This window comes from Nelumbo nucifera, chromosome 1, assembly GCF_055504915.1.
Source record: "Nelumbo nucifera cultivar China Antique chromosome 1, China Antique-T2T, whole genome shotgun sequence".
Taxonomy (NCBI): domain Eukaryota; kingdom Viridiplantae; phylum Streptophyta; class Magnoliopsida; order Proteales; family Nelumbonaceae; genus Nelumbo; species Nelumbo nucifera.
Window position 1 is genome coordinate 48,638,321 of NC_142649.1, and position 27,620 is coordinate 48,665,940.

The 27,620-nt window shown below is 40.0% G+C and overlaps 1 protein-coding gene and 1 non-coding gene across 2 annotated transcripts; one reads left to right on the forward strand and one right to left on the reverse strand.

Moving 5' to 3' along the window:
- Positions 1-2,981: 2,981 nt before the first annotated feature.
- LOC148803226 (uncharacterized) lies at positions 2,982-7,319 on the forward strand. The gene is made up of 3 exons (XM_088894630.1): positions 2,982-3,324; positions 3,682-4,761; positions 5,446-7,319. The coding sequence occupies exons 1-3, from the start codon at positions 2,982-2,984 to the stop codon at positions 7,317-7,319; spliced, it is 3,297 nt and encodes a 1,098-aa protein (XP_088750756.1).
- Positions 3,504-3,610, reverse strand: LOC148803227 (small nucleolar RNA R71). Its single transcript, XR_016081555.1, has one exon. It is a non-coding gene; the product is annotated as a small nucleolar RNA R71 (small nucleolar RNA).
- Positions 7,320-27,620: the final 20,301 nt, after the last annotated feature.

Genomic DNA, 27,620 nt, shown 5'->3' on the forward strand with positions numbered 1-27,620 from the left:
CTTCCCCAACATCGTTTCTTTCACCTTGTTGGTTGTGTCCTTGGTCGCCTCCCATGCACCCTGCACCATCTGCTTCGCCCTTTCTATCACTGAATCGACAATGTCACCCGCCTTGCTTGCCACATCCTATGCTCCTTCCGTCACCCGACCCATTCCTTTTACTTATCCGCCGTCTTTCCAGCCATCCCACCCATCTTGTTTGCCATATCCTGTGTAGTTTCCCATGCCCGTTGCATTCCTTCTGAAGGAGTGAGAGATCCATCATATGGATGGCCGAACCTTGTAGGTAGGTAGGCAAAATTTCAAAAATTTCTCTCTCTCTCTCCCATTTGGGAATCACATTCCCTATTTTAGAAAAACTGTTTTTTCATGGATCAATCTTCAACCAAGAACCGAACCAGATCTAAAACAAATTAGTAGGAGAGGGAGATACCTGATATGAAAAAATAATATCTTCCAATGGAGGAGGTGTTCATGCCCAAGGAAAGGTCCAAAAACTGCTCCCACTGAAGATGACACAATGCAGGATGGGGCAGAATCAACAATGTTCTTCCCAAGAATCGAATCCTTCAGCAAGAATTCGATGGAGGGTATGTGAGCACAACTTCCAATCAGTTTTTCTCCAAAAACTGATATCAAGAACGCTTCTTGATCACAACTACATGAATGGAGATCGAACTGGCAATGGCGGCAGACGAATGCATGGAGAAGATGGCGCAGTCACACTATTGTTGTCTTCTCTCTCTATGATCTGAGATCTGATCTCTGGGGTTTGTCTCTCTTCAGTTGAGTGAAGAATGGTTCACCCCTCCTCCTTTTATAGCTTTAAAGAGATCAGATCCTAATCCCATTAGCAGTTTCCTTATTTGAATCTGGACTCTCTTTAAGAGATAAGGATAGATCCTTATCTTATCTGCAGATTAGATCAGCCCACCTAATCTTATTAGGAGTTTCCAGATGGACTCTCTGAGTGGATAGGGATGAGACCTTATCCTATCTGCTGATCCAAATCCCAGATCCGCCCCCTCTTTAAAAAATCTAATTATACCAGTTCGAATTGGGCTTTAGGCCCATTAAGTCCATGTGCTCACTAACCTTCCAAATGTTAGACAGTTTTGTATGCCCTTAGCTCCAATCAGTTTTGATGTACTTTTGATATTTAATGTAAATAAATAAAGTATATGTTTGATTCATGTTGTGTGGTATGCTTTTGTGTAAGACCCCAAAACTGGACACTTAATGAGACTTGTGTTAGTTTTAAATGTTCACAGCCGTTGGATAAGTCTGGGGAGATTTATACTGCCAAGGCTCACACTGGTGTGTTGCTGATGAGAGGAGAATTTATCATATTTTTATCCCCAATTACTCTGTCTTTTATACCGAATTAGCACCTAATTGGACTCATATTTCTGTTCAGGGCATGAAAGAAGGCATCAAGAGCAAAGAAAGACAAATCGGATGATTTTTCACAGTTTTGACATCGTTCAGTGATCTGGGCCTAACTCGCGTTTCCGAACTCCGAATGGGCTGATGCAAGACCCAATGGAAAGATAAGAGAAAAAGCCACAACTTTCATATTTTTGGCTTTCGCTGATTCGGCCTGCATCAAAGTCAAATCCGGGCCTGAAGTCGGGGCAATTTTGTAGGAAGGCCCAATCCACAGCTGAAACCCAACTCGCAGAAAAGCCTGGCTAAAGCCCAATTCGCAGAGGAGGTCTATTACGAATCCAAGAACAAGAAACTAAGAAGAATCCTTCTAGATCTAAATTCTTGATGTAATCTTAGAGAGATAAAGGGATTGAGTTCATTAGATAAAGAGATAAGATTAGAATTAGGATAGGACTTTCCATTCTTGTAAGATTAACTTCAAGAGGAAGTAGGAGACCACCCCCCTCCCTTTCAATCAATATAAAGGAGGGGGTGGACCAGTTAAGGCATCACTCAATCACTCACTTCCTGATTTGAATCAAGAAGCAAGGAGCAATCAGTCAAGAAGGGTTCAAGAAAGGTTCAAGAATTCAAGAAACTTCAAGAAGAAGGTGGCGGCAAGAAGAGGAGATCTCAGCACCATGGGCGAATTCAAGAGTTCTTTCTTCCCCTTTGTTTGTTTTAATTCTTCCATCATGAAGTGATTTGTTTTCTTGCTAGGGCTATGGAAAGCCTAACCATGTTAATGAATATATTTTTATCTTCTTGATTTATCCAAGATTGCGATTTCCATATAGTCTATGAATTATTGTGCTTATTGCAATTAAGAGCTTGGCCACCTCATTTGGGTTATGTGAATGAATTGAGAAAGAAATTCACATAATTACGGAATAATTCATAGTGTGAATTGAATGGTATATAGAGATATATATACATGATTCATCTGAATTTAATGGTTTTCTTGGACTTAATGCACTTCCATCTTGAGAGATCTACTCGAGAGATCGAAGGGTTACCTGATGGGCGTAGGTTTAGTATATCTCGAGAGAGAATATTAAATAAATTTGGGAAAATCCCAGCTTATGGGAATGACAATTAGTCTTGGATAATCGGACCCATCAATATTCATTACATTGGTTAGGTGGACCAAAAGTCCTAGCGATTTCATCATTTGCATATTCGATTAGTGATCACCCTTGTTTTTATTTTCTTTGTTCCAATTTTATTGTTAGTAGTTCTTTCTCAATCCTAAATTTTGATTGTCCAAATAATTAGGGAAAACTGTAATTCTAATACTTATTTTGTTAAATCCCCGTGGGAACGATATTATTATACTACTTGATATGTAGTGCACTTGCTAGGGTTATATAATTATAGCTATCATGTTTTTGGCGCCACTACCGGGGATTTAATCCTAAAATAATATTAGAATTTGTTAACCTTGATTAATTTGGACCTTTTATTTCTGTTATTATTTTCTTTTTATTTGTTTTTATTTCTGTTATTGTTTTTATTTATTTGTTCGAATTCTGCTGGTTCAGATTTACTAGTGCATGACACGCACTAGAAAGGAAGGATTAGCAGAATTCGATCCTAAGATTGAAAGGACCATTCGCTTGTTGCAAAGGGCCAACAAAGGAAAAGCAAGAGAAGAGGTTGTTATTTGCAAACCAGCCATAGAGATAGAAGGAGAGATGGCAGAAGGAAATCGCACCCTCTTGGACTATGCTTGTCCAAACATTGATGGGGCGACATCCAGCATTTGCAAGCCTACCATCCATGCCAATAATTTTGAAATAAAGCCTGCAATAATTCAAATGATCCAGACAAGCATTCAGTTTAGTGGGTTACCAAGTGATGACCCTAATGGACACATTGTTAACGTCTTAGAAATATGTGATACATTTAAACATAATGGAGTTAGTGATGATGCTATTAGGCTTAGATTATTTCCTTTTTCATTGCGTGATAGAGCTAAAGATTGGCTTAACTCACTCCCTACAGGAAGTATCACCACTTGGAATGATCTAACCTAGAAATTTTTGGCTAAATATTTCCCACCCTCCAAAACAGCAAAGTTAATTAATGATATTACTACTTTTTCTCAATTTGAGAAGGAATCCTTGTATGAAGCATGGGAACGATTCAAGGAGATGCTTAGGAAGTGTCCTCACCATGGGATACCAACTTGGCATCAAATTCAGACTTTTTATAATGGTATTACCCCCTCTAACCGATCCATTATTGATGCAGCCGCAGGTGGTACGATCATGAGGAAAACTCCAGAGGAAGCATATGACCTAGTGGAGGAGATGGCATCAAACAGCTACCAGTGGAGCAATGACCGAACTAGTCAGAGGGGAGTACACCACATCGATTCCCTTGCAGCCCTATCTGCGCAAATTGCTAATCTGAATAAGAAGCTTGATACTTTTAGTATTATAGCCGTTAATACACCATCTAGCATCTCATGCAATTTTTGTGGTCAAATAGGACATATTAATTCTGATTGTCAATTAAACAATCCATTTATTTCCCATGATAATGCTAATTTTATCTCTCATGCTGGCAGGTCAAACTTCAACCCATACTCCAATACATACAACCCAGGGTGGAGGAATCATCCGAACTTCTCATGGAGTAACAATCAGCAAAAGACACCCATGGGTTTCCAACCACAGCCGCCCCCACAAGAAAAAAAGAACAATCTGGAGGAAATGATCTCTAAGTTCATTAATGCCACTAAAGCAAGGTTCCAAGAGCAAGAAACATCGATTAAAAACTTAGAGGTTCAAGTGGGGCAGATTGTAAGCATGTTATCGGAAAGGAAAGAGGGAAGGCTACCCAGCAACACAGAAAAGAACCCTAGAGAGCAAGTAAACGCCATAACTTTAAGAAGTGGGAAAACAGTTGGCGAAATTCAAAGAGAGGACAAGGAAACTGAAGTGGCCGATCTGCAAAAGGAGAATGAGGGAAGTACCCCTAAACTAAATTTACATGAAATTCAACTCCCTATTCCCTACCCAAGAAGAGTTTTGAAGGCCAAATTAGATAAACAATTTGAAAAATTTTTGGAAGTGTTTAAAAAGATTCACATTAACCTTCCTCTTCTTGACGTGTTATCACAGATGCCCAAGTATGCAAAATTCCTGAAGGAGGTGATATCCAATAAAAGAAAATGGGAGGATTGCGAGATGGTAAAACTAAATGAAGATAGTTTGGCCATTCTTCGAAATAAGCTACCACCAAAACTAAAGGATCCAGAGAGTTCCTCTATACCTTGCACCATAGGAAATGCTGAATTCGATAAAGCCTTATGTGATCTTGGTGCTAGTATAAATTTAATGCCCTATTCTATTTTTAAGAGACTTGGATTACATGAACTAACATCTACCACCATTACCCTACAACTGGCTGATTGAAGCATCAAATACCCTAGGGGAATAGTGGAAGATGTCTTAGTTAAAGTAGGGAATTTCATCATCCCTGCTGATTTCATTGTGTTGGATATGGAGGAGGATAGATCGATGCCATTAATTCTAGGGAGACCCTTTCTTGCAACCGGTAATGCTTTAATTGATGTACAAAAGGGTCAACTTACTCTTAGGATTAATGGAGAAGAAATGATATTTAATGTTTTTCAAACCCTAAAGTATCCCAACACTAAAGAACATGAAATTTATGTAATTGACTCCATTGATGTGGTGGTAGCAAAAATTAATAAATCAAAGATAGATGACCCCCTTGCAAACTGTCTCATTAATTCTGGTAATAACATGCAGGTAGTGGAGGACGAAGTAGAGGAGGTAATAAATTAATTAGAGGCCGGCCAAGAAGAGTGCAAGCCAAGAAAAGGGAGATTTCTACCATTAGATGGGCCGATCTCCTTTAAACAATTATTACCCTCCATCAAAGCACCTCCAGCTTTGGAACTCAAACCCTTACCTTTTCATTTAAAATATATGTTTTTGGGAGACAGTTCCACCTTACCTATAATTATCTCATCTAATTTGACAGGTCTCCAAGAGGAAAATCTTGTGAGGGTACTCAAGCAACACATATCGGCCATAGGATGGAGCATTGCAGACATAAAAGGAAGCAGCCCATTGGTATGCACATACAAAATTCTGATGGAGGAAGGCTGCAGTCCCAAGGCACAACCACAAAGGAGGCTGAATCCAAAAATGCAACAGGTGGTAAAGGCAGAAATTCTGAAATGGCTCGAAGCAGGTATTATTTATCCAATTTCAGATTCATCATGGGTAAGCCCCATTCAAGTCGTACCAAAGAAAGGTGGGATAACTGTAATTATAAATGAAAATAATGAATCAACTCCCACAAGAACAATAACTGGCTGGAGGGTGTGCATAGACTATCGAAAATTAAATGAGGCCACTAGGAAAGATCACTTTTCACTGCCATTTATTGATCAGATGATAGAGAGGCTTGCAGAGCATGAATATTATTGCTTCCTGGATGGCTACTCCGGGTACCTTCAAGTACCCATTGCACTGGTAGATCAGGAAAAAACCACGTTTACTTGCCCTTATGGGACCTTTTCCTTTAGGAGAATGCCATTTGGACTGTGCAATGCACCTACCACTTTCCAACAGTGTATGATGTCATTATTTGGTGACTTCATCGATGACTTCATGGAAGTCTTCATGGACAACTTCTCTATTTATGGATCATCATTCGATGAATGCTTGCTTAATTTGGAAAAGGTACTCCAAAGGTGTGAGGAATCTAACCTTGTTTTAAACTGGGAAAAATTCCATTTCATGGTTAGAGAAGGAATCGTTCTAGGGCATAAGGTGTCTTCCCGGGGCATCGAGGTTGATAAAGCTAAAATAGAACTGATTGAAAAATTACCTCCACCACAGTCAGTAAAAGATGTTAGGGGCTTTCTCGGGCATGCCGGTTTTTATAGGCGGTTCATTAAAGAATTCTCAAAAATCGCCAGGCCCCTAACAAATCTGCTAGTTAAGGATGTGCCTTTCGATTTCGATGATGATTGTTTGCAAGCATTCAACACCCTTAAAGAGAAATTGGTTCAAGCGCCGATTGTATCAGCTCCTGAATGGGAACTACCCTTCGAAATAATGTGTGATGCAAGCAATGATACTTTAGGCGCAGTTTTAGGGCAAAGAAAATATAAGAAATTTCATACCATTTACTATGCAAGTAGGACCATGAATGAAGCACAAAAAAATTATTCCACTACCAAAAAAGAACTACTTGCAGTAGTATTTTCTATTGAAAAATTCAAATCCTATTTGCTCTTATCTAAAGTCATCATATTCACTGACCATGCTGCCTTGAGGTATCTGCTTGCTAAGAAGGATGCAAAACCTAGGCTGCTACGATGGATCTTGTTGTTGCAAGAATTTGATTTAGAAATTAAGGACAAGAAGGGTAGTGAGAATACGGTAGCTGACCATTTATCAAGGCTGGATGAAAACTATGTCAAAAATATTGATAATTCAGCCTTACATGATGAATTCCCAGATGAGCAACTTTATGCAATTAATGATAATAATGAACCTCAGTTTGCTGATTTGGCTAATTTCTTGGTAGAGAATGTAATGCCTCTTCACCTGACATATCAACAGAGAAAGAAATTTTTCTCTGATGTGAAATATTACTTGTCGGATGAACCCTACTTGTATAAAATCTGTAGGAACGTCTTGATAAGGAGATGTATTCCTGAGGAGGAAGTACAAAGTGTCATACAATTCTGCCATGACAAAGAAGCAGGAGGTCACCATGGAGCATCAAGAACTGCTTCAAAAATTCTTCAAAGCAGTTTGTATTGGCCATCACTCTTCAATGATGTATTCAAATATGTAAGTGCTTGCGATCATTGCCAAAGGATAGGTAATATCTCCTGAAGAAATGAGATGCCCTTAAGCAACATACTTGTCTGCGAAATATTTGATGTGTGGGGCATCGATTTCATGGGACCCTTTCCAAAGTCTGTTAATAATTCTTATATACTTGTGGCTGTGGACTATGTGAGCAAATGGGTGGAAGCATGTGCCTACCCTACTAATGATGCTCGAGTTGTCATTAAATTCAAGAAAAAATTCATATTTACTCGTTTTGGAACACCTCGAGCCATCATAAGTGATGGGGGGAAGCACTTTTGCAATAGGCAATTTGAACAACTATTAAATAAGTATGGTGTTACACACCGAATTGCAACCCCTTACCACCCTCAGACCAGCGGCCAAGTAGAAGTCTCTAATAGGGAATTAAAGCAGATTTAAAAAAAAACGGTTACCACATCTAGGAGAGATTGGTCCTTAAAGTTAGATGATGCACTTTGGGCTTATCGTACTGCATTTAAAACCCCAATTGGTATGTCACCCTACCAACTAGTTTTCGGCAAAGCATGCCATCTACCCGTTGAGTTGGAATATAAAGTTTATTGGGCTACCAAATTTCTGAATTTTGAATTAAGCAATGCAGGTGAGGCAATGAAACTTCAGCTCAATGAGTTAGATGATGGAGGAATCACGCTTACGAGAACGCCCGCACTTACAAAGAAAAAACCAAGGCATGGCATGACTCTCGAATTGCTGGGAAGGAGTTCAAGGAAGGAGATAAGGTGCTACTCTTTAATTCTCGCCTAAAGCTATTTCCTGGGAAGTTGAAAACCAGGTGGAGCGGACCTTTTGTGGTGGCTAAGGTATTCCCGTATGGAGCAATCGAACTACATAATGATGATGGGAGTACATTCAAGGTAAATGGACAGTGGTTGAAACATTATATTGGAGGAGAGCAACCCATCCACCATGGGTCCATTCTTTCCTTAAAACCGCCATAAAAAGAAAGGTGAAAGTCAAGCTCATGACTTAAAAAGAGCGCTTGTGGGAGGCAACCTATTAAGTTTAGTTATTTGTTTGTTCAGTTTTTTTATGAGTGTGTTTTTCTTCTCTCCTCGTATCTCACATCTGCAGGCTCTCAACGAGGCATTCAAGGAAGTCCTATTAACTCTCTCTCATTGTTTTTGCTATGAATATTCCATACATTGAGGACAATGTAGATCTTTAGTGTGGGGGAGGATTAAGGGGTTGATAAAATTTTCGAACTCTGGTATGCTTTGATCATCACTTTTAACCTTTCCTTTTGAAATTTCTGCTCCTTAGAGACTTGTTTTTGAATAATTGCAAACCACCTTGAATCATGTGCTTAGGCAGGATAGATAAGAAAGGATGTAGGCAAATCTAGCTGAAATTTCTGGCTATGGAAGGCATCTCAATAGTTTGAATGATCAACGGGCAAGATGCAATACAGACTTGAGCCTTGTGAGCAATTGGTTTCTAACGGACAAACATGGGTTCATTATTCTAGAACTTGTTTTGTTAGGCATGTTAAGACCACGATAATGAGTTCATGTATTGGAACGTGTTATCCCAAAAAAAAAATAAAATAAAAGGGTGAGATGGAGCATAAAATGCACTCATCCCTAGATCCCAAACCCTAATTCACCTTTTGATGCATTGCACTCATGATAAGTGGTGGAGATGTGATACATAAGCAAGCTTATGGTAATAACATCCCTTGTTTTGTTCTGAAGAATCATGAGAGGGTATTTTTTGGATCTTGCTACATGTGATTATGAAAACAAAGAGGGCTTACTCTAGCCCTAAATTGCTCTTGCGAAGAGATGCCTGCTTCCCTTGATTGTCAATCTCACTTGGGGACATGAGGATTGGCGATTTAAGATTATTCCTTGACAAATTAAAGAGGAAAAGAAATGGAGGAATGGAAGGACCATTAATACTGGATCAAGGCATGTAGGAGAACCAATACCCTGTTGAGAAAAATCCAAGACCATCTTTTAGTTAGCTTGTTCTTGTTTTAATTTTGTTTTGAGTTTTGTCTTGCCCGATGACGGGCAAGAGTTTAAGTGTGGGGGATTTGATGAGAGGAGAATTTATCATATTTTTATCCCCAATTACTCTGTCTTTTATACTGAATTAGCACCTAACTGGACTCATATTTCTGTTCAGGGCATGAAAGAAGGCATCAAGAGCAAAGAAAGATAAATTGGATGATTTTTCACAGTTTCGACATCGTTCAGTGATCTGGGCCTAAATCGCGTCTCCAAACTCCTAATGGGCTGATTCAAGAATCACTGGAAGGATAAGAGAAAAAGCCACAACTTTCGTATTTTGGGCTTTCACTGATTCGGCCTGCATCAAAGTCAAATCCGGGCCCGAAGTCGGGGCAATTTCGTAGGAAGGCCCAATCCACAGCTGAAGCCCAACTCACAGAAAAGCCTGGCTGAAGCCCAATTCGCAGAGGGGGTCTATTACAAATCCAAGAACAAGAAACTAAGAAGAATCCTTCTAGATCTAAATTCTTGATGTAATCTTAGAGAGATAAAGGGATTGAGTTCATTAGATAAAGAGATAAGATTAGAATTAGGATAGGACTTTCCATTCTTGTAAGATTAACTTCAAGAGGAAGTAGGAGACCACCCCCTCCCCTTCAATCTATATAAAGGAGGGGGCGGACCAGCTAAGGGCATCACTCAATCACTCACTTCCTGATTTGAATCAAGAAGCAAGGAGCAATTAGTCAAGAAGGGTTCAAGAAAGGTTCAAGAATTAAAGAAACTTCAAGAAGAACGTGGCGGCAAGAAGAGGAGATCTCAGCAGCATGGGCGAATTCAAGAGTTCTTTCTTCCCCTTTGTTTGCTTTAATTCTTCCATCATGAACAGATTTGTTTTCTTGCTAGGGCTATGGAAAGCCTAACCATGTTAATGACTCTATTTTTATCTTCTTGATTTATCCAAGATTGTGATTTCCATATAGTCTATGAATTATTGTGCTTATTGCAATTAAGAGCTTGGCCACCTCTTAATTGATTTGGGTTATGCAAATGAATTGAGAAAGGAAATCACATAATTGACAGAATAATTCATAGTGTGAATTGAATGGTATATAGAGATATATATACATGATTCATCTGAATTTAATGGTTTTCTTAGACTTAATGCACTTCCATCTTGAGAGCTCTACTCGAGAGATCAAAGGGTTACCTGATAGGCGTAGGTTTAGTATATCTCGAGAGAGAATATTAAATAAATTTGGGAAAATCTCAGCTTATGGGAATGACAATTAGTCTTGGAAAATCGGACCCATCAATATTCATTACATTGGTTAGGTGGACCGAAAGTCCTAGCGATTTCATCATTTGCATATTCGATTAGTGATCACCCTTGTTTTTATTTTCTTTGTTCCAGTTTTATTTTCAGTAGTTCTTGCTCAATCCTAAATTTCGATTGTCCAAATAATTAGGGAAAACTGTGATTCTAATACTTATTTTGTTAAATCCCCATGGGAACGATATTATTATACTACTTGATAACTAGTGCACTTGCTAGGGTTATATAATTATAGCTATCAGTTGCCAACTGTCGGGGTGGCGTATCTCAGCCACCAGGGTGAGACCCAAGGCACATGCAGTGTAGAATTACTTGAACCCTTGAACCAGACCAGATTTTCAGTTTTTCCCTGGACCTTGAAGATTGATGGGCAAAACTGGAAAGTTACACCAGACCCCTACAACCGATTATGGTGCTGCACTAGATGTCGAATTGGGCTGTCTTTGATATACCAATCAGTGAGATCCGTAGCAAGGGTCAAAACCTGGGTATGTTGGGACAGTCTGAGAATTCATCTAAGTGGGTGATCATAGTGACGGGATCAACTCCTTTGTTGGACAAAGGTAATGATCTGGGATGCACTCTCTCTGATGGAAACCAAACTTCCAACAGTTGATTTCAATCATTGGAATTTTGTTTTGCAAAATTTTTATATATGATATATATTTATGTACGGTTTCAAAATGTTTGCAAATGGTTTTAATTCCTGGGATCCATGTGAGTAGAGAGCGTAACATTGTTCCTTGCAACTGAGGGAGAGGTCCTCTATTGTCGGGCAGTGCTTGATCATTATGGGATGTGAAGTTTAGTGTAAGGCCATTTAGGATGATACCTAATGGGCTAATCTTGCATCTGCCCACAGTATCTAGGTTTTTATAAGATAGCTTGGCCTAGGGACCACTTAGTGTAAGTGTTGGGCCCATAGGGTCCATGTGATGGGCTCAGGAGTTTAGTGGGTTTTCCAGTGAATTCGGCTAGGTCTTGTAACAAAGGCTAGGCCGAACCCATGTGGCTGATGTGGAGATCAATGCTTGGGTCCCATGCCATTCAAAGAAGCCCAACTGGGCAGCAGTTTGGAAACTTATTGAGCACTATTAATTTATTGGGCCTAAAGGCGCATTTCGAACTGGGCTGATATGATCACCCACTTAAGGGGGCGAATCTGTAGATAGGATTAAGATTATCCTCCTAATGAGATCAGGAATGGGCTGATCTAATCTGCATATAGGATTAAGATTATCCCCTATCCAAATACAAATTTGGATTGGGATAACTCCTAATAGGATTAGGAGGTTTCTTAATCACTAAGAAAGGAGAAAACCCTAATCAAGAATTACAAGTATTTGACCTAGGGTTTTGCAGTTAACACTCTCTGCAATCTGAGATAGGATCTCATCTTCCCTAAGCTGAAAACTGCAATCACGCCACTTTCAGCCTTAGGGATCTCCTCCAATGGCCACCACCTTGCTGCATAGTTCGAACTCCATTGAAGGGAAGATCAAGAAATCTGTTCTTGATATCAGTCTTTGCTGAAAGGCTGATTTGGTTCGGTGCTCTAAGCCTCCAACGAGTTCTTGTGAAGAGTTCGGTACGTGAGACTTACACTATTGGTTCTACCCCACTATCGCTGTCATCTTCAGCGAGAGCAGATCTTGGATCTTTCTTTGGGTGTGAACACCGACGTTGGGAGATTTTGATTCTCCGTAATAGGTATAACCCTTCCCCTGATCTTTGGTTCAGATCTGGTCTGGTTTGGTTCAAGTAGAATCCTTGAATGTTTGATCTAAAATTAGGGAATACGATTCCCAGTTGGAAGAAAGGTAGGAAATTTTTGAAATTCGCCCACCCATTCCACAACCTTTATGGCGTCCATACGATGGATCCTACCATTCTTTCACCAAACTGCTACCCAGTTGGGTTTCCTTGTACGGCATGGGACCCAAACATTAATCTACACATTAGCCACATGGGTTCAGCCTAGCCTCTATTACAAGGCCTGGCTAAATTCACTGAAAAAGACAGTGAACCCCTTCAGCCCATCAGATGGGCTCCTAATGGGCCCAACACTTACACTAAGTGGTCCCTAGGCCAAGCCACCTTATATAAACCCAGGGACTGTGGGCAGATGCAAGATTATCTCATCAAGTATAACCCTCAATGGTCTTACACTTAACCTCTCAGCCCATAATGATCAAACACTGCCCGACAAGAGAGGACCTCTCCCTTGGCTGCAAGAAACAGTGTTGCACTCTCTACACACATGTATCCCGGGAATTAAAACATTTTGCAAACATTTAAAAACCGTAATATATATATGTATATCTTCATATAAATATATTTTGCAAAACAAATTTCAAGGATTGAAATCAACTGCCGACAGTTTGGTTTTCATCAGAGAGAGTGCATCCCCGATCATTACCTTTGTCCAACAAAGGGGTTGATCTTGTCACAATGATCACTCACTCAGATGAATTCTTGGACTGTCCCAACATACCTAGGTTTTGACCCCCTCTAAGGATCTCACTGATTGGCATATCAAAGATAGTCCAATCCGACACCTAGTGTAGTATCATAATCGAGTCTAGGGATTAGGTGTAACATTCCAGTTTTGCTCACTAATCAGCAAGGTCTAGGGCAACACTAGAATTCTGGTCTAGTTCATGGTTTCATGTTAAACCTACACTGCATGTACCTCGGGTCTCACCTTAGTAGCTGAGACAGACAGGCTGCCCCAATCAACTTGGTGGCTCATCAGTGTCAGCCTATCAGGATAGTTCTCCCCAGATCAATCCACCGGCTATGAACATTCTAAACTAACACGAGTCTCATATGTGTCCAGTTTAAGGGTATTACACAGAAACACACCACAATAACACGAATCAAATATGTACTTTATTCATTTACATTAAATGACATAAGGTACATCATTCTGATTGGAGCTAAGGGCATACACTGTTCAATAGCTCCCACTTGTACTTAAGTCCAATCTGGTACAAGCCGGAGTCCCAGACTTTCCACGTGTTTCTCAAACACTTTCTGTGTCAGTGGCCTTGTCAATGGGTCTGCCACATTCTCTACTGATGCTACCTGATAACATCAATCTCCCATAGATCCAGTGTTGTCACACAACAGTGGAATGGGTGATGTGCTAAATTCCAAATTCAGCAATGAACACCTACATTTATTAGGCAGCCTCACTTACGACAATGTGTTCGGATTGGGTTGTGGACTGTCATTTTGCTACTAAGGACCCTTGTTTGCTAACATTCAGGAAACCACACACAATCTCATCGTGAAAACATACCTAGATGTAGACTTTCTATCATCTGGATCTGATTGGAAGTCAACATCAGTATACCCCTAGATCTGTAGTAAGCTACCATCGAATACCAAACAAAACTCTTTTGCCCTTCGAAGGTATTTAAGTATATTTTTGACAGCTGTCCAATGCTCCTACCCTGGGTTGGCCTGGAATCTGCTTACTACACTCACTGCCTAAGCAATGTCAGGACGATTGCATAGCATGGCATACATGATGCTCCCTACGGCTGAGGCATAGGAAGCATCCTTCATGCCCTCAATCTCCTCAGAAGTCTTGGGAGACATCTTCTTGGAGAGAGTGACTCCATGCCTGAAAGGAACATTTCTTTTCTTGGAGTTCTCCATGCTATATCTTTTGACTATCTTGTCAATGTAAGCAGATTGGGATAATCCTATTATTCATTTTGATCTATCTCTATAGAGTCGAAAACCCAGTATATAGGAGGCTTCTCCAAAATCTTTCATGGAGAATTACTGTGAAAGCCATACTTTCACCATAGTCAACATTCCTACATCATTCCCAATGAGTAGAATGTCGTCTACATACAAAACCAAGAACGTAACCTTATCCCCACTAGACTTCCTGTAAACAAAGGGCTCATCCGGATTCTGCTCAAAGTCAAACGTTTTGACAGTAGAGTCAAACCGGATGTTCCAACTCCTAGAAGCATGCTTAAGTCCATATGTGGATCTATTCAGTTTACATACCATGTGTTCCTGACCCGCAGCTATGAAACCTTGCGGTTGCTGCATATAGATATCATCAGTAAGATCTCCATTCAGGAACGTAGTTTTGGCATCCATTTTCCAAATCACATAGTCATGGTATGCTACTACAGCTAGCAGGATCCTAATGTTAGACAGTTTTGTATGCCCTTAGCTTCAATTAGAATGATGTACTTTATGAGTTTATTGTAAATGAATAAAGATACATATTTGATTCATGTTCCCTTGGTATGTTTCTATGTAATACCCTTAAATTGGACACTTAATGAGACTCGTGTTAGTTTAGAATGTTCACAGCCAGTGGGTCGGTCTGGGGAGACCTATCCTGACAAGGCTGACATTGTGGTGCCACCAAGTCGGTTGGGGTGGCCTGTCTCGGCTGCCAGGGTGAGACCCTAGGCACATACAGTGTAGGATTAATTGAATCTTTGAACTAGACCAGATTTCCAGTATTGCCCTAGACCTTGGAGATTGATGGGCAAAACTGGAAATTTACACCCGACCCCTAGACTCGATTATGATACTGCACTAGGTGTTGGATTGGGCTATCTTTGATGTACCAATCAGTGAGATCCTTAGCGGGGGTCAAAACCTGGGTATGTTGGGACAGTCCGAGAATTCATCTGAGTGGGTGATCATAGTGACAGGATCAGCTCCTTTGTCGGACAAAGGTAATGATCGGGGATGCACTCTCACTGATGGAAACCAAGACTGCCGGCAGCCGATTTCAACCGTTGAGATTTGTTTTGCAAAATATATTTTATATAAGATATAAAAGTATATATATTATGGTTTCTAAAATGTTTGCAAGAAGGTTTTAATTCCCGGGATCCATATGAGTGGAGAGTGCAACACTGTTCCTTGCAACCGAGGGAGAGGTCCTCTCTTGTCGGGCAGTGTATGATCATTATGGGCTGAGAGGTTAAGTGTAAGACCATTGAGGATAACACCTGATGGGCTAATCTTGCATCTGCCCACAGTCCCTGGGTGTTACAAGGTGGCTTGGCCCAGGTACCACTTAGCGTAAGTGTTGGGCCCATAGAGCTCATTTGATGGGTTTCAGGGGGTACACTGTCTTCAGCAGTGCATTCGGCCAGGCCTTGTAACAAAGGCTGGGCTGAACCCATGTGGCTGATGTGTAGATCAATGCTTGGGTCCCACGCCATACAAGGAAGCCCAACTGGGCAGCAGTTTGGAAGGCTTTTTGAGTACACAACCTTAAATGGGCCTTAAGCCCATTTCGAACTGGGCTGATTTGATCAGTCATTTAAAGGGGGCGAATTCTGAAGTGGGTCAGCTAAAAGGATTGGGCTTAGACCCTATCCACTCAGAGAGTCCAAGATCTAAATAGGATTTAGATCTGGAAACCTCCTAATTAGATTAGGAGATAGCTGATCTGATTTGCAGATAAGATAAGGATTATCCCTTATCACTAAGAGACTTCTAACCCAAATATGATTTGGATTAGCAACTCCTAATCTGATTAGGAGCTGATCCCTTTGAGATTATAAAAGGGGAAGGGGGCGGCAGCCTTTAACATAATCAACAGCATTCTTCTTTTAAAGAAAGATAGATTGAGAGATTTCCTGCATACTGCGAATTCTCTCCTGCCGCCACCTTCCTACCATTGCCATTCCTTCAGTTCGATCTCCAGTTCTTGGGAGCAATCAAGATTGGATCTTGATTGATTGGAGCTGTACTCACAAGCCGTCCAGTTGATTCTTGCGAAAGGTCAAGTTCTTTTGAAGAACATTGCTGATTCTGCTCCATCCTTCACTGCGCCATCTTCAGTGGGAGCAGATTTTGGATCCTTCCTTGGGCGTGAACACCTCCATTGGGAGATAGTATTTCTCCGTATCAGGTATAATCCTCTCCCACTCCTTTTGGTTCAGATCTGGTTCAGTTTATGGTTCAAGATTGATACTTGAAAATATGATTTTCTAAATAGGGAAAACAATTCCCAGTTGAAGGGAGAGATAAAATTTTTGAAATTCGCCCCTTATTCCGCAATCTTTGGGCGTCCATAAGATGGATCTCTCATCCCTTCAGTGGTATCAGAGCCATGGTTCAAATCTTGAACCAATTTGTTTCAGATCTAAACCTGCACAAATGGGCAGAAGGTGTTCTACCCGATTTGCGCAGATATGGGTTTTGGGAAATTTTGTTCCCAAAAAAAAAAAAAAAAATTATTAATGGGCGAATAATCTGAAATTAATTTTATATAAATCTGATTATTATTTAGAATTGTTCTTTATGATTTTCTTGATTTATGGGCTGTTCATACAAGAGGAGATCGAAATCTTGGTTTGCGCAGGGAACCTGCAAGATTTGCAGTTTGCGCAGGGAACCCGGTTCAGCACGTATATCACAGTCTCCAATGTGTAACCCCAAAAGGATGTAGGCAACTCTGAGTGCACGAGAAGTGACCGGACCATATCCAATAAGGCCTTATTCCTCCTCTCTAAAACACCATTGAGTTGTGGTGTAGCAGGAGGAGCTAATTGTGATACTATCCTATTGACCTTCAAGTAGTCCCTAAATTCGTCAGAGAGATACTCGTCACCTCGATCCGATCGAAGGGTCTTAATTTCTCTCCCTAACTGTTTCTCGACCTCTTGTCTAAACTCCTTGAACTTTTCAAAGGATTCATACTTATGTCTCATAGGTACACGTAACCATACCGAGAATAATTATCGGTGAATGTTATAAAATAAACGTGTTGGTTACGTGTCCTAACATTCAGGGGACCACATACATCAGTATGTATAAGGTCAAGCGTGTGTGTACATCTTCTAGGCTTACCGTTAAATGGCCATTTCGTCAGCATACCCTGAAGGCAAGGTTCACAAGTGGGAAGATCTTCTACAGTTAGAAAATCCAAAGGACCATCCTTTACCAGCCTTGTGATACGATCTTTATTAATATGGCCAAGTCGGTAATGCCACAGGCACGTGGGACTAACTGTATCACAGGTTCTTTTCTTGGGGATATCAGCCGACGTAGTTTCGGCTATGTTAGTTTCTAGAGAAGGATGCAGAACATAGAGACCATTCTCAAGTTCTTCGTATGCGGTGGATTTGTTGTTTCTCTTAATAGTAATTGTATTACTAAAGAGAACAGAATACCCATCCACACAGTTTTGAAACAGAAATCAAATTTCTTCTCAAATTTTGTACATAAAAATAATCTTTCAGTATAATTGATCATTCTCTAAAAAATAAATCTACGGTTCCTATGGCCACAACTGCAACACTTGTAGAAGTCCCCATGTAAAGAGTTACTTCTCCGTCACTCAATCTTTTGCTTACCTTGAATCCCTGTAGTGAGTTACACGCATGAGTTGAAGCCCTGGAGTCAATATAGCAGGATGCAGATGTTACCAACAGATTGGTTTCTATGACACAGGATTCAAAATTACCTTTCTTGGATTCCAGGTATTGAGGACAGTTCCTCTTCTAGTGGCCAGTCTGCTTGCAGAAGTGACAGGCATCAGATGCTTTGTCCTTCTTCTGCCTCTTGGACTTGGTGCCTTTCTTCTGGGGCCTTCCTCTTATTCTTGTCTGTCTTACCAGCTTCAACAAGCATGGCTAGAGGCTCATCCTTCTTAATCAGTTCTTTAGCCCTCTGCAACATATTGCTGAGTTCCTGAATGCTGACATTGAGCTTATTCATGTTGTAATTCATGATGAACAGATTGAAGGAAGGAGGCAAGGAATTCAGGATGGCATCTATCTGGGTTACATGGTCCAGCCCGGATCCAAGAGCCTCAAGCTCATTGATATAACCCATCATCCGAAGACAATGGTCATGAACTTATAGGCCCTTGGACATCTGTGCAGTCATGAACTGCTTCAAGACCTTATGGCGAGTAGAATGGTTCTGCTCTTCATACATTGTCTTTAAACTATCCAATATGTCCTTGGCTAGCTCAATCTGATCGAACTGCCTCGCCTCTTTATCGGATTGTCCAGGGAGGCAATGATGTAACACCAGGCCAGGGAGTTTTTCTCCTTCCATTCCTAATAGTCCCTCCAACGGGCCTCAGAAGCCCTATCACTATGACGCTTCAGGGCAAGGTTTTTAACCACCTTGTCTAACTTCTCAGAAGTTAGGACCAGCATAAGGTTACGATACTAGTCGGCATAGTTTGGGCCCTTAAGCTTATTGTCATCCAAAAGCTTTGCAAATTGTTTGTTTGCCATTTTCTGATAAAAGAAGAAAAGAGCAAACATCAGTCCACAACCTAATTTGATTCATGTTATCTACATAGATATGGCTTTTAATCTATCTTTCATTTCCATTTGTTCATCTCTGAGATTTCCCTCCCATCTCAGTGATGGAGATTGCGAATCATGTCTCTTGAAATGTGGGAAACCACATAGGGTGCATGGAGCCAACCGTTTCAACTGCCTAACCCCACCACCTTTCTGTGAAGGATCATATCCACTCATCATATGAGCTTTCCCTTTGGCCTTTGTCTAACAAGGTTCATTGCCATTTTAGGTTAAATCTTTCTGTTCAGTGAGTGCTCACCCATCATATTTGTGAACGCCAAGGTATCGTGAGAGAGTCTTCCATTTTAGGATAGGCCCCTCCCACATCGGTCTATGACGCCCCTATCATCTTATGAAACATTCCAATAGGTCCAATAGCAAATGGATAGCCCAATTTTATGGTGTGTTTCCTCATTACTTGAAGGACCCATCTTCATGCTAATGATGGAAAGCCTTTAGAGAGTTCATCATATGAATCTCCCTATCACATGCACTCATATTTCCAGAGGGAACAAAAGTTACGCCCTAGTTTAATTTAGGTCAAACCAATGTGGCTCCCACTGACTTTCATAAAGCCAGATTTTTGGTGGGCTCTAAACAGTTAGGGTTCCGCACGGATCCTTTTTTGGGGTGTGGGGCCCACCACTGAGGGAGGTCATCCAATGACCCAAAGGGACACCATGGCAATGATGTGCATTCAGCCATGGTCTGTGCAAGAGCCATTATCATATCTGCATCGGCCAAGAACTTATGGCCCATGAACGTTGCACATCACACATCCATACAACACATGCAGGGATAGAATTGATCCAATCAATTAATATCTGTAAAGCCCATTATTAAAACCCATAGGTATTCATAATATTACTGATTAATATTATCTAGGTATATGGGCTGAATGGCAGTTAGCAGTTCGGCCCATATAGCTTTCTTGCAGTTAGTGGGCTTTTGTAGTTTTAACTCTTTAAAACTGGGCCTTATAGGTGTTGGCCGAATTAGATATTTCAATTAAACATCAATCCCTAACCCATGAGTGGGAGAAACAGGGCTGAGAACAGCCCCCATCGAACCATAAATTTGGTCCAACCAGTTTGGTCCAATCTGGTTTGAATGGGTCTGGGATTCGATTTTAATTTCAAGATTTAATTCAAGAAACAATCTGAAATTAAATTTATTGATTAAAGAAAAACAAGAATCAATAGCAGGGCTGTTCGCACAACTCCAACTTGCAAAACAGATGTTAGATCACAGTTTGCAGTTTCATAAACTAAAAATCGCAGATAGCGAATTTCCCATTTGAGAATTCTCCTTCTCCTGCGCATCCAGCTTCGATCTTGATATAAAACAAATAGAAAATCCTAATTTTTCTATTAATATTACATCAGATCAAATTTCTGTACATTCAGTCTATAAATTAAAAAAAATTAATTATAGACCAAAATTAATAGAACTGCAAAATCGCAGATTTCCTACGCCATTAAAGATTTTGATCTCCTTTGTACGAACAACCCATAAATCAAGAAAATCATAAAGAACAATTCTAAATCTAATTATACCAGTTCTGCCCCTCTTTAAATAATCTAATTATACCAGTTCGAATTGGGCTTTAGGCCCATTAAGTCCTTGTGCTCAATAACCTTCCAAACTGCTGCCCAATTGGGTTTCCTTGTATGGCGTGGGTGCCAAACATTGATCTACACATCAACCACATGGGTTCAGCCTAGCCTCTGTTACAAGGCCTAGCCGAATTCATTGAAAAAGACAGTGAATCCGTTGAGCCCATCACATGGGCTCTTAATGGACCCAACACTTACACTAAGTGGTCCCTGGGCCAAGCCTCCTTATAAAAACCCAGGGACTATGGGCAGATGCAAGATTAGCCAATCAGGTATAACCCTCAATGGTCTTACACTTAACCTCTCAGCCCATAATGATCAAACACTACCCAACAAGAGAGGACCTCTCCCTCGGCTGCAAGGAACAGTGTTGCATTCTCTAATCACATGGATCCCGGGAATTAAGACCATTTGCAAAGATTTAGAAACTGTAATATATATATATATATATGTATATCTTTATATAAATATATTTTGCAAAACAAATTTCAACGATTGAAATCAACTGCCGGCAGTGTGGTTTCCATCAGAGAGAGTGCATCCCCGATCATTACTTTTGTCCGACAAAGGGGCTGATCCTATCACTATGATCACCCACTTAGATGAATTCTTGGACTGTCCCAACATACCTAGGTTTTGACCCCCTCTAAGGATCTCACTGATTAGCATATCAAAGACAGCCCAATCCGACACCTAGTGTAGTATCATAATCGAGTCTAGGTGTTAGGTGTAACATTCCAGTTTTGCCCACTAATCACCAAGGTCCAGGGCAACACTAGAATTCTTGTCCGGTTCAAGGTTTCAAGTTAAACCTACACTGCATGTACCTCGAGTCTCACCCTGGCAGCTGAAACAAGCTGCCCCAACCAACTTGGAGGCACATCAGTGTAAACCTTATCAGGATAGATCTCCCCAGATCAATCCATCGACTATGAACATTCTAAATTAACACAAGTCTCATATGTGTCCATTTTAAGGGTATTACACAGAAACACACCACAATAACACGAATCAAATATGTACTTTATTCATTTACATTAAATGACATAAGGTACATCATTCTGATTAGAGCTAAGGGCATACACTGTCCAATACCTTCGCCTTGTCGACGACTGCCCCAGCTATGCCGCTCTTCTTGTTCCCAATGTCCTATGCGGTTTCCCTCTCTCGGTTGATTCCTTCTTTAGCCCTATCATCTGTCAGCGAAGCCATCTCACCCGTTTTGTTCCTCATGTCCTCTGTAGTTTCGCTTGCTCGTTGTGTTCCTTCCTTGGCCTTGTCGACAGCTGACCCAGCCATGCTACTAGTCCTGTTCCCCATGTCCTGTGTGGTTCCTTTTGCTCGATTCATTCCTTCCTTGGTCCTTCTGTGACTGCATTTCATTATGTTATGTCCTCCTATAATGGCTCAATAGCTAATTTCGACCCCACTTGGTACCCTGATAGTTGAGCAACCCATCACATAACTTCGAACACTGATAACTTACAAAATAAGTTTGAATTTTTTGGTACAGATCAAGTGATAATGATTTATCATGTTCCTGCTTTTACAAAGAATTTGATCTCTGTTAGAGAATTTACAAGAGATAATGATTTAGTGTTTGAATTTCACCCAGACTTCTTTTTATTAAAGGATCGTATGGGGAGAACATTAATTAGAAGACCTAGTAGAGATGGACTCTATCAATTTCTGGGAACCAATGATGATAGAGAAAATTCAGCTGAAGTGCTTGTTGGAGAAAGTACCTCTCTTTAGGATTGGCATCATTGACTTGGACATGCATCCTTGATAGTTGTTAAATTAGTGATTTCTAAATTTGGTTTGCTTTATTCAGGACATGTAAAAGAAAATTTTGTTAACTACATAACAGGTATTCATTTTTAAATGGTCCAATACTAACCAAGACCATGGACAAAGCTGTTAAGAGCAAGCATAGAGAGAGCTTTGTCATCAATGTCTTCCCAGAGGAAGAGAACCTCCCTTGTAGGGCTAGAATTGTCTCGGCATCTGCTATTTAAGTGGTGGGAAATTCAGAATCTTTGAGGCATGAAATGAGGGCCTCCATGGCCTCTTCACGATATATACTCATCCTTCTTGTCTCCACCTAGACAAATAAACCAGTTAGACATTAATTTACAATTACCAATTTGTTTATCAGTAGTAGGGACCATTGCTTGGTGCAAAGGTAAAATCTTAGGTTGGAAAGCATGAGAATACTGATTTGGGTTTGAAGATAAAATCTCAGGTTGGAAAGAATGAGAAAACTGATTTGAGTCTAAGAGCCACTTTGCACAAAAAAATGCCAAAGTTTAGTCTTGTATCCAGTTTAGCCTTCCCAAGACTCGGGTAACTAGGAACAACAGTGGGTAACAAAAAGGGCCATTATCTAATGTTGGTCCCACCTACATGGGGTCTGGGAGGGGTAGAGTGGAGACGGACCTAACCTTTGGCTTCTTTGTTGGCAGTGTCCTCTCTCAAGACTTGAACCCGTGTTCTCACACTTGTTGGCCTGAAATTTTACCATTACATGGAGCAATGGCCCCAAGGGCAACACATTCATCCTTCTGGTAGTTAGAAATTATGCCTTTACTCATGTTGATCATCTACAGGGAGGGTTGATAATTAGTGATTCTTTGAATCACAATTCAACTGTCAATGGTTCTCGAGGATCAAGAGCCACTATTCATGTTTTCTTGCATAATAGTAAGTTTTTAGCATGATACTTGTTGCCTCCAACCTCAGAGCTGCAAAATTTAACCTTAATAGGATTTTTACTCATGTCACTTCTTAACCTGTCTTACTAATGAAAAAAAGAAATATTTACCTGTCATATTACTTTGTTGCTTTTTAGCACCACCTCACCTAGAGGAAGTTCTGAGAGAACAAATTGCTGAGGGACATCCATGGACACATGGACCTTAGAAAAAGATCATTGTTGTTGTAGAGGGAATATGAGAGAACAACAAAATGATTGGGACACCTACAGAGAGGAAATCTAGATAATGACTTCATTTTTCCACACTTAACCACTTTAAGGTTTCCTTTTACAATTTTGGACTGCTTGAAGTGGAAAAATGGGAATAATAACAAAATGAAGTCTTCCCATAAATGATAAAGTTATAAAAATGATGATATACTGATAAAAATAAACATAAGAGGTAATGGTCAGTTTGGTGTACAGTTTATTGCCAAGGTTCTCAAAAGATGCTTCCCACTATCACCTCTTAGTTTCAAAGAGCTTTCATTAAAGGGTGACAGATTAGAAATAGCTAAGGGATGTTTTGATGTAAGTAAAGGCATTCCAGCTCAAGGATAACATTCTCAGATTCCCTACAATGAACTGAAGACCAGAAAAGAAGCCACATAGAAAATCCAGCTACTACAATTCCACAACAACAAGTCAAGAATATTCACTTTTTCAATCAAAACCCTAAATCCATCTCAGATCTCCCCTGACCCAAAGTAGTTAGAAGTTTGAACAACACTTATTCAGTGATGAAACCAATGACATGCTTACAAAAAACTTCTTGAAGAGATGAAAGATCCATCATATCGATAGCCGAACCTTACAGGAATTCCCTATTTTAGAAAACTGCATTTTCAATGATCATTCTTGATTCCAAAACCGGACCAGATCTGAAACCAAAAGGGAGGAGATGGATATACCTAATACGAAATAGTAGTAACTCCCAATGAAGGTGTTCACACCCAGGGAGAATACTAAAAACCCGCTTCCACCGAAGATGACACAGTGTGTAATGAAGCAGGATCAGTAGGATGGCTCTTTAGCAAGAACAAAATCCTTCAGCAAGAATCGGACAGGGGCTGGTGAGCACGACTTCAGATTGTTTCTTCAGCTAAGAAACAATATCAAGAACCCTTCTTGATCAATTCCTCAAGAGGAGATCAAACTAGGTAGCGATGGCAAGAATATGAGAGAATTCTACAAGTTGCTGTGTTGTGTAACTGAGGAATTCGCCCCTTTATTTATAGCCTTCTTAGGATCAGCCTCCTAATCTAATTAGGAGAGAGCTCCTTAATCCAAATGTGATATTTAGATCTGGACTCTTGAATGGATAAGACTTATCCTTCAGCTAATCCTAATCAAATTATAAAACCTATATTGCCTCCTTTTAATTCACTAACTTAAGCCTAGTTTGAATTGGGCTTTAGGCCCATTAAATTTATGTGCTCACTTACCCCTTAACCTGCTGCGTAATTGGTTCTCTTTGTATGGCGTGGGACCCAAACATTGATCTACACATAAGTCACATGGATTCAGCCCAGCCTTTGTTACAAGGCCTGGCCGAATTCATTGTAGGAGACAGTGAACCCCTATGTCCATCACTATGGGCTCTTAATGGGCTCCCAACATTTACACTAAATGGTCCTTGGGTCTAGCCACCTTATGAAAACCCAAGGACTATGGGCAGATGCAAGATTAACCCATCAAGAATTACCCTGTATGGTCTTACACTTAACCTCTCAGCCCATAATGATCAAACACTACCCAATAAGAGAGGACCTCTCCCTCGGCTGCAAGGAACAGTGCTGCACTTTCTACTCACATGGATCTCGAGAATTAAAACCTTTTGCAAACATTTTGAAACCGTAATATATATAAGTATATCTCTATAGAAATATATTTTGTAAAAAACAAATTTCAATGGTTGAAATCAACTACTGACAGTTTAGGTTTCCATCAGAGAGAGTGCATTCCCCAATCATTCACTTTGTCTAACAAAGGGGTTGATCCTATCACTATGATCACCCACTCAGATGAATTTTCGGACTGTCCCAACATACCCAGGTTTTGACCCCCTCTAAGGATCTCACTGATTGGCATATCAAAGACAACCCAATCTGACACCTAGTGCAGTACCATAATCGAGTCTAGGGGTCAAGTGTACCATTCCGGTTTTGCCCATCTATCTCCAAGGTTCAGGGCAATACTAGAATTTTGGTCCGGTTTGGGGTTTCAAGAAAACCCACACTACATGCACAAGAGGTAACATTTATTAAAGTCACACACACAAGAGGTAAGCCTCTCACTCTCTCATTTAACTTAAATTCATATCCCCATTTTTGGTATGGTTCTAGATTTCTAGAAGTCTTGAAAGCATAGAGAGCTCACATTCTTAGCTTCCTCTAGACTAAGAGAAAGAGATAGAGAGGTGAGGCTTGTAGAGAAAATAGTACCTAGGCCCAATAACATCACTACAGATGAGTCATGGGAGAAGTTGGAATCATTTTCTCCATATTTTGGGATTTTGAGCAATCATTCTATTCATTTTCATTAGAAATTGAGCCCAAGCCATTTTTGTATTGAGTGTCTACAACAACATGGATGTACCTAATACCTTCCCTTTCCTAATCCTTTCAAATTTAAAGTCTCTTCAATTAAGTGCTTTCCCTGGTGGAGAATGAAGTCATTATATAAAAGATAAATTGAGTTTTCAAAGATGAAACAAGGGATCATTTCCTCTAAAATTGGGTAGCAACTTTTTTTGTTTGATCCCGCCATGAGCTTCCCAAAGCTCATAACATGAGATCGACAAAGGTCTCACACAAGTCCACAAGGGTTCAGCCCTACCCCTAGAAAGGGGCAAGCCTAATTCACTACCTAAGGGTAGTAAACCCCTAACCCAATCAGCTTGGGCTCAGTTTGGGACCAACATTTAAACATAAATGATCCTTTGTTTCAGCCACCATATGAAGACCAAAGGATAATAAACTTATGCCAAATGAATCCCATCAGATAATCATCCATGTAAAGGTCAGCTTGGGCTCAGTTTGGGACCAACAATTAAGCATAAATGATCATTTGTTTCAACCACCATATGAAGACCTAAGGATAATAAACTTATGCAAAATGAATCCCATCAGGTAATCATCCATGTAAAGGTCTCTTACCCTTAACTTCTTGGTACATGATCATAAAAACTATTAATCGGGAAGGACCTATCCCTAAACTATAAAATGCAGTGTCACACTCTCTGCTCAGATGGATCCCAAGATTAAAACTTCTTCTCAAACATTTTTTATAAAATATTAATATAACATATAAATACATTTTGCAAATTAGATTTGAAATACAATTGATCCTATCACTATGATCACCTAGTTAGGTAATTTCCAAACTACTTTAGTGTACTCAAGTATTTTACCCTTGAAGGATCTCACTAGTTGACTTATTAAAAGTAATTAACCCTAAGACCTAGTGTACTATCATAATAAATTTTGGGGTTAAGTGCAACTTTCCAATTTTTTGCTCATTTGTCTCCAATGTCCAATTCATAACTAGAAATTGGTCCACTTTCATTGTTGATTCCGAACATCCACTAACTATGCTTGGGGTCTAACCCTACCAGTTGAGATAAGTTGCTCCACGAATTCAGTAGCACATCATTGTTAGCCTTGTTAGGATAAATTCTGTAAGTCTATTCGATGGCTAAAAACATTCCAAACTAACACAAGTCTCACAAGTGTCTAGTCTAAGGAATATTTCATAGAAACATATCAATTTGAACATAAAACAAATATATTTATGCTATTCCTTCATAAATGTTTATGTACATCAATTCTATTGTAGCTAAGGGAATACACTATCTAACACTGATGTTGGACTCCTTAGCTTCAATTAGATTGATGTACATAAACACTGAGATCTCCTATGGGTGTTTATCAACCTATGTGCTTGAATGCTCTTTAGAGAACCTTGTATCAAAATTCATTTTAGGCTTCCTTCTTCAGAGCAAAATGTTTAATGTATCAACATTTTTACATTTCTTTTGTGTCTGTGGATAGCCAAATGAACAAGGAGAATTAATTTTGAATTTCTAGTTGATTTGGTGAAAGGCTCAAAATGGTTGATTGGCACGGGGAGGTAAACTTCTTGTTAGATAAATGGTTGGACTGGGACAAGGATTCTAAGTAATGTTGGTTCTTGTTGAATGTTGTTGGTTGATAATGAATTTTGAAGAACCTTTTCTATATACTTAATATTGAAATTGAAGAAAAGTTTAACTTGATCATATGATAATTGGGTGGAACGAGTTTGGAAAATTGAGAAGAAA

Coding starts and splice junctions, on each gene's coding strand:
- LOC148803226 (XM_088894630.1), top strand. CDS start 2,982: ATGACACGCACTAGAAAGGAAGGATTAGCAGAATTCGATCCTAAGATT. Junction 3,325..3,681: donor TGTTAACGTCTTAGAAATAT/GTGATACATTTA, acceptor TTATTGATGCAG/CCGCAGGTGGTACGATCATG. Junction 4,762..5,445: donor CTTATGTGATCTTGGTGCTA/GTATAAATTTAA, acceptor CTAATTTGACAG/GTCTCCAAGAGGAAAATCTT.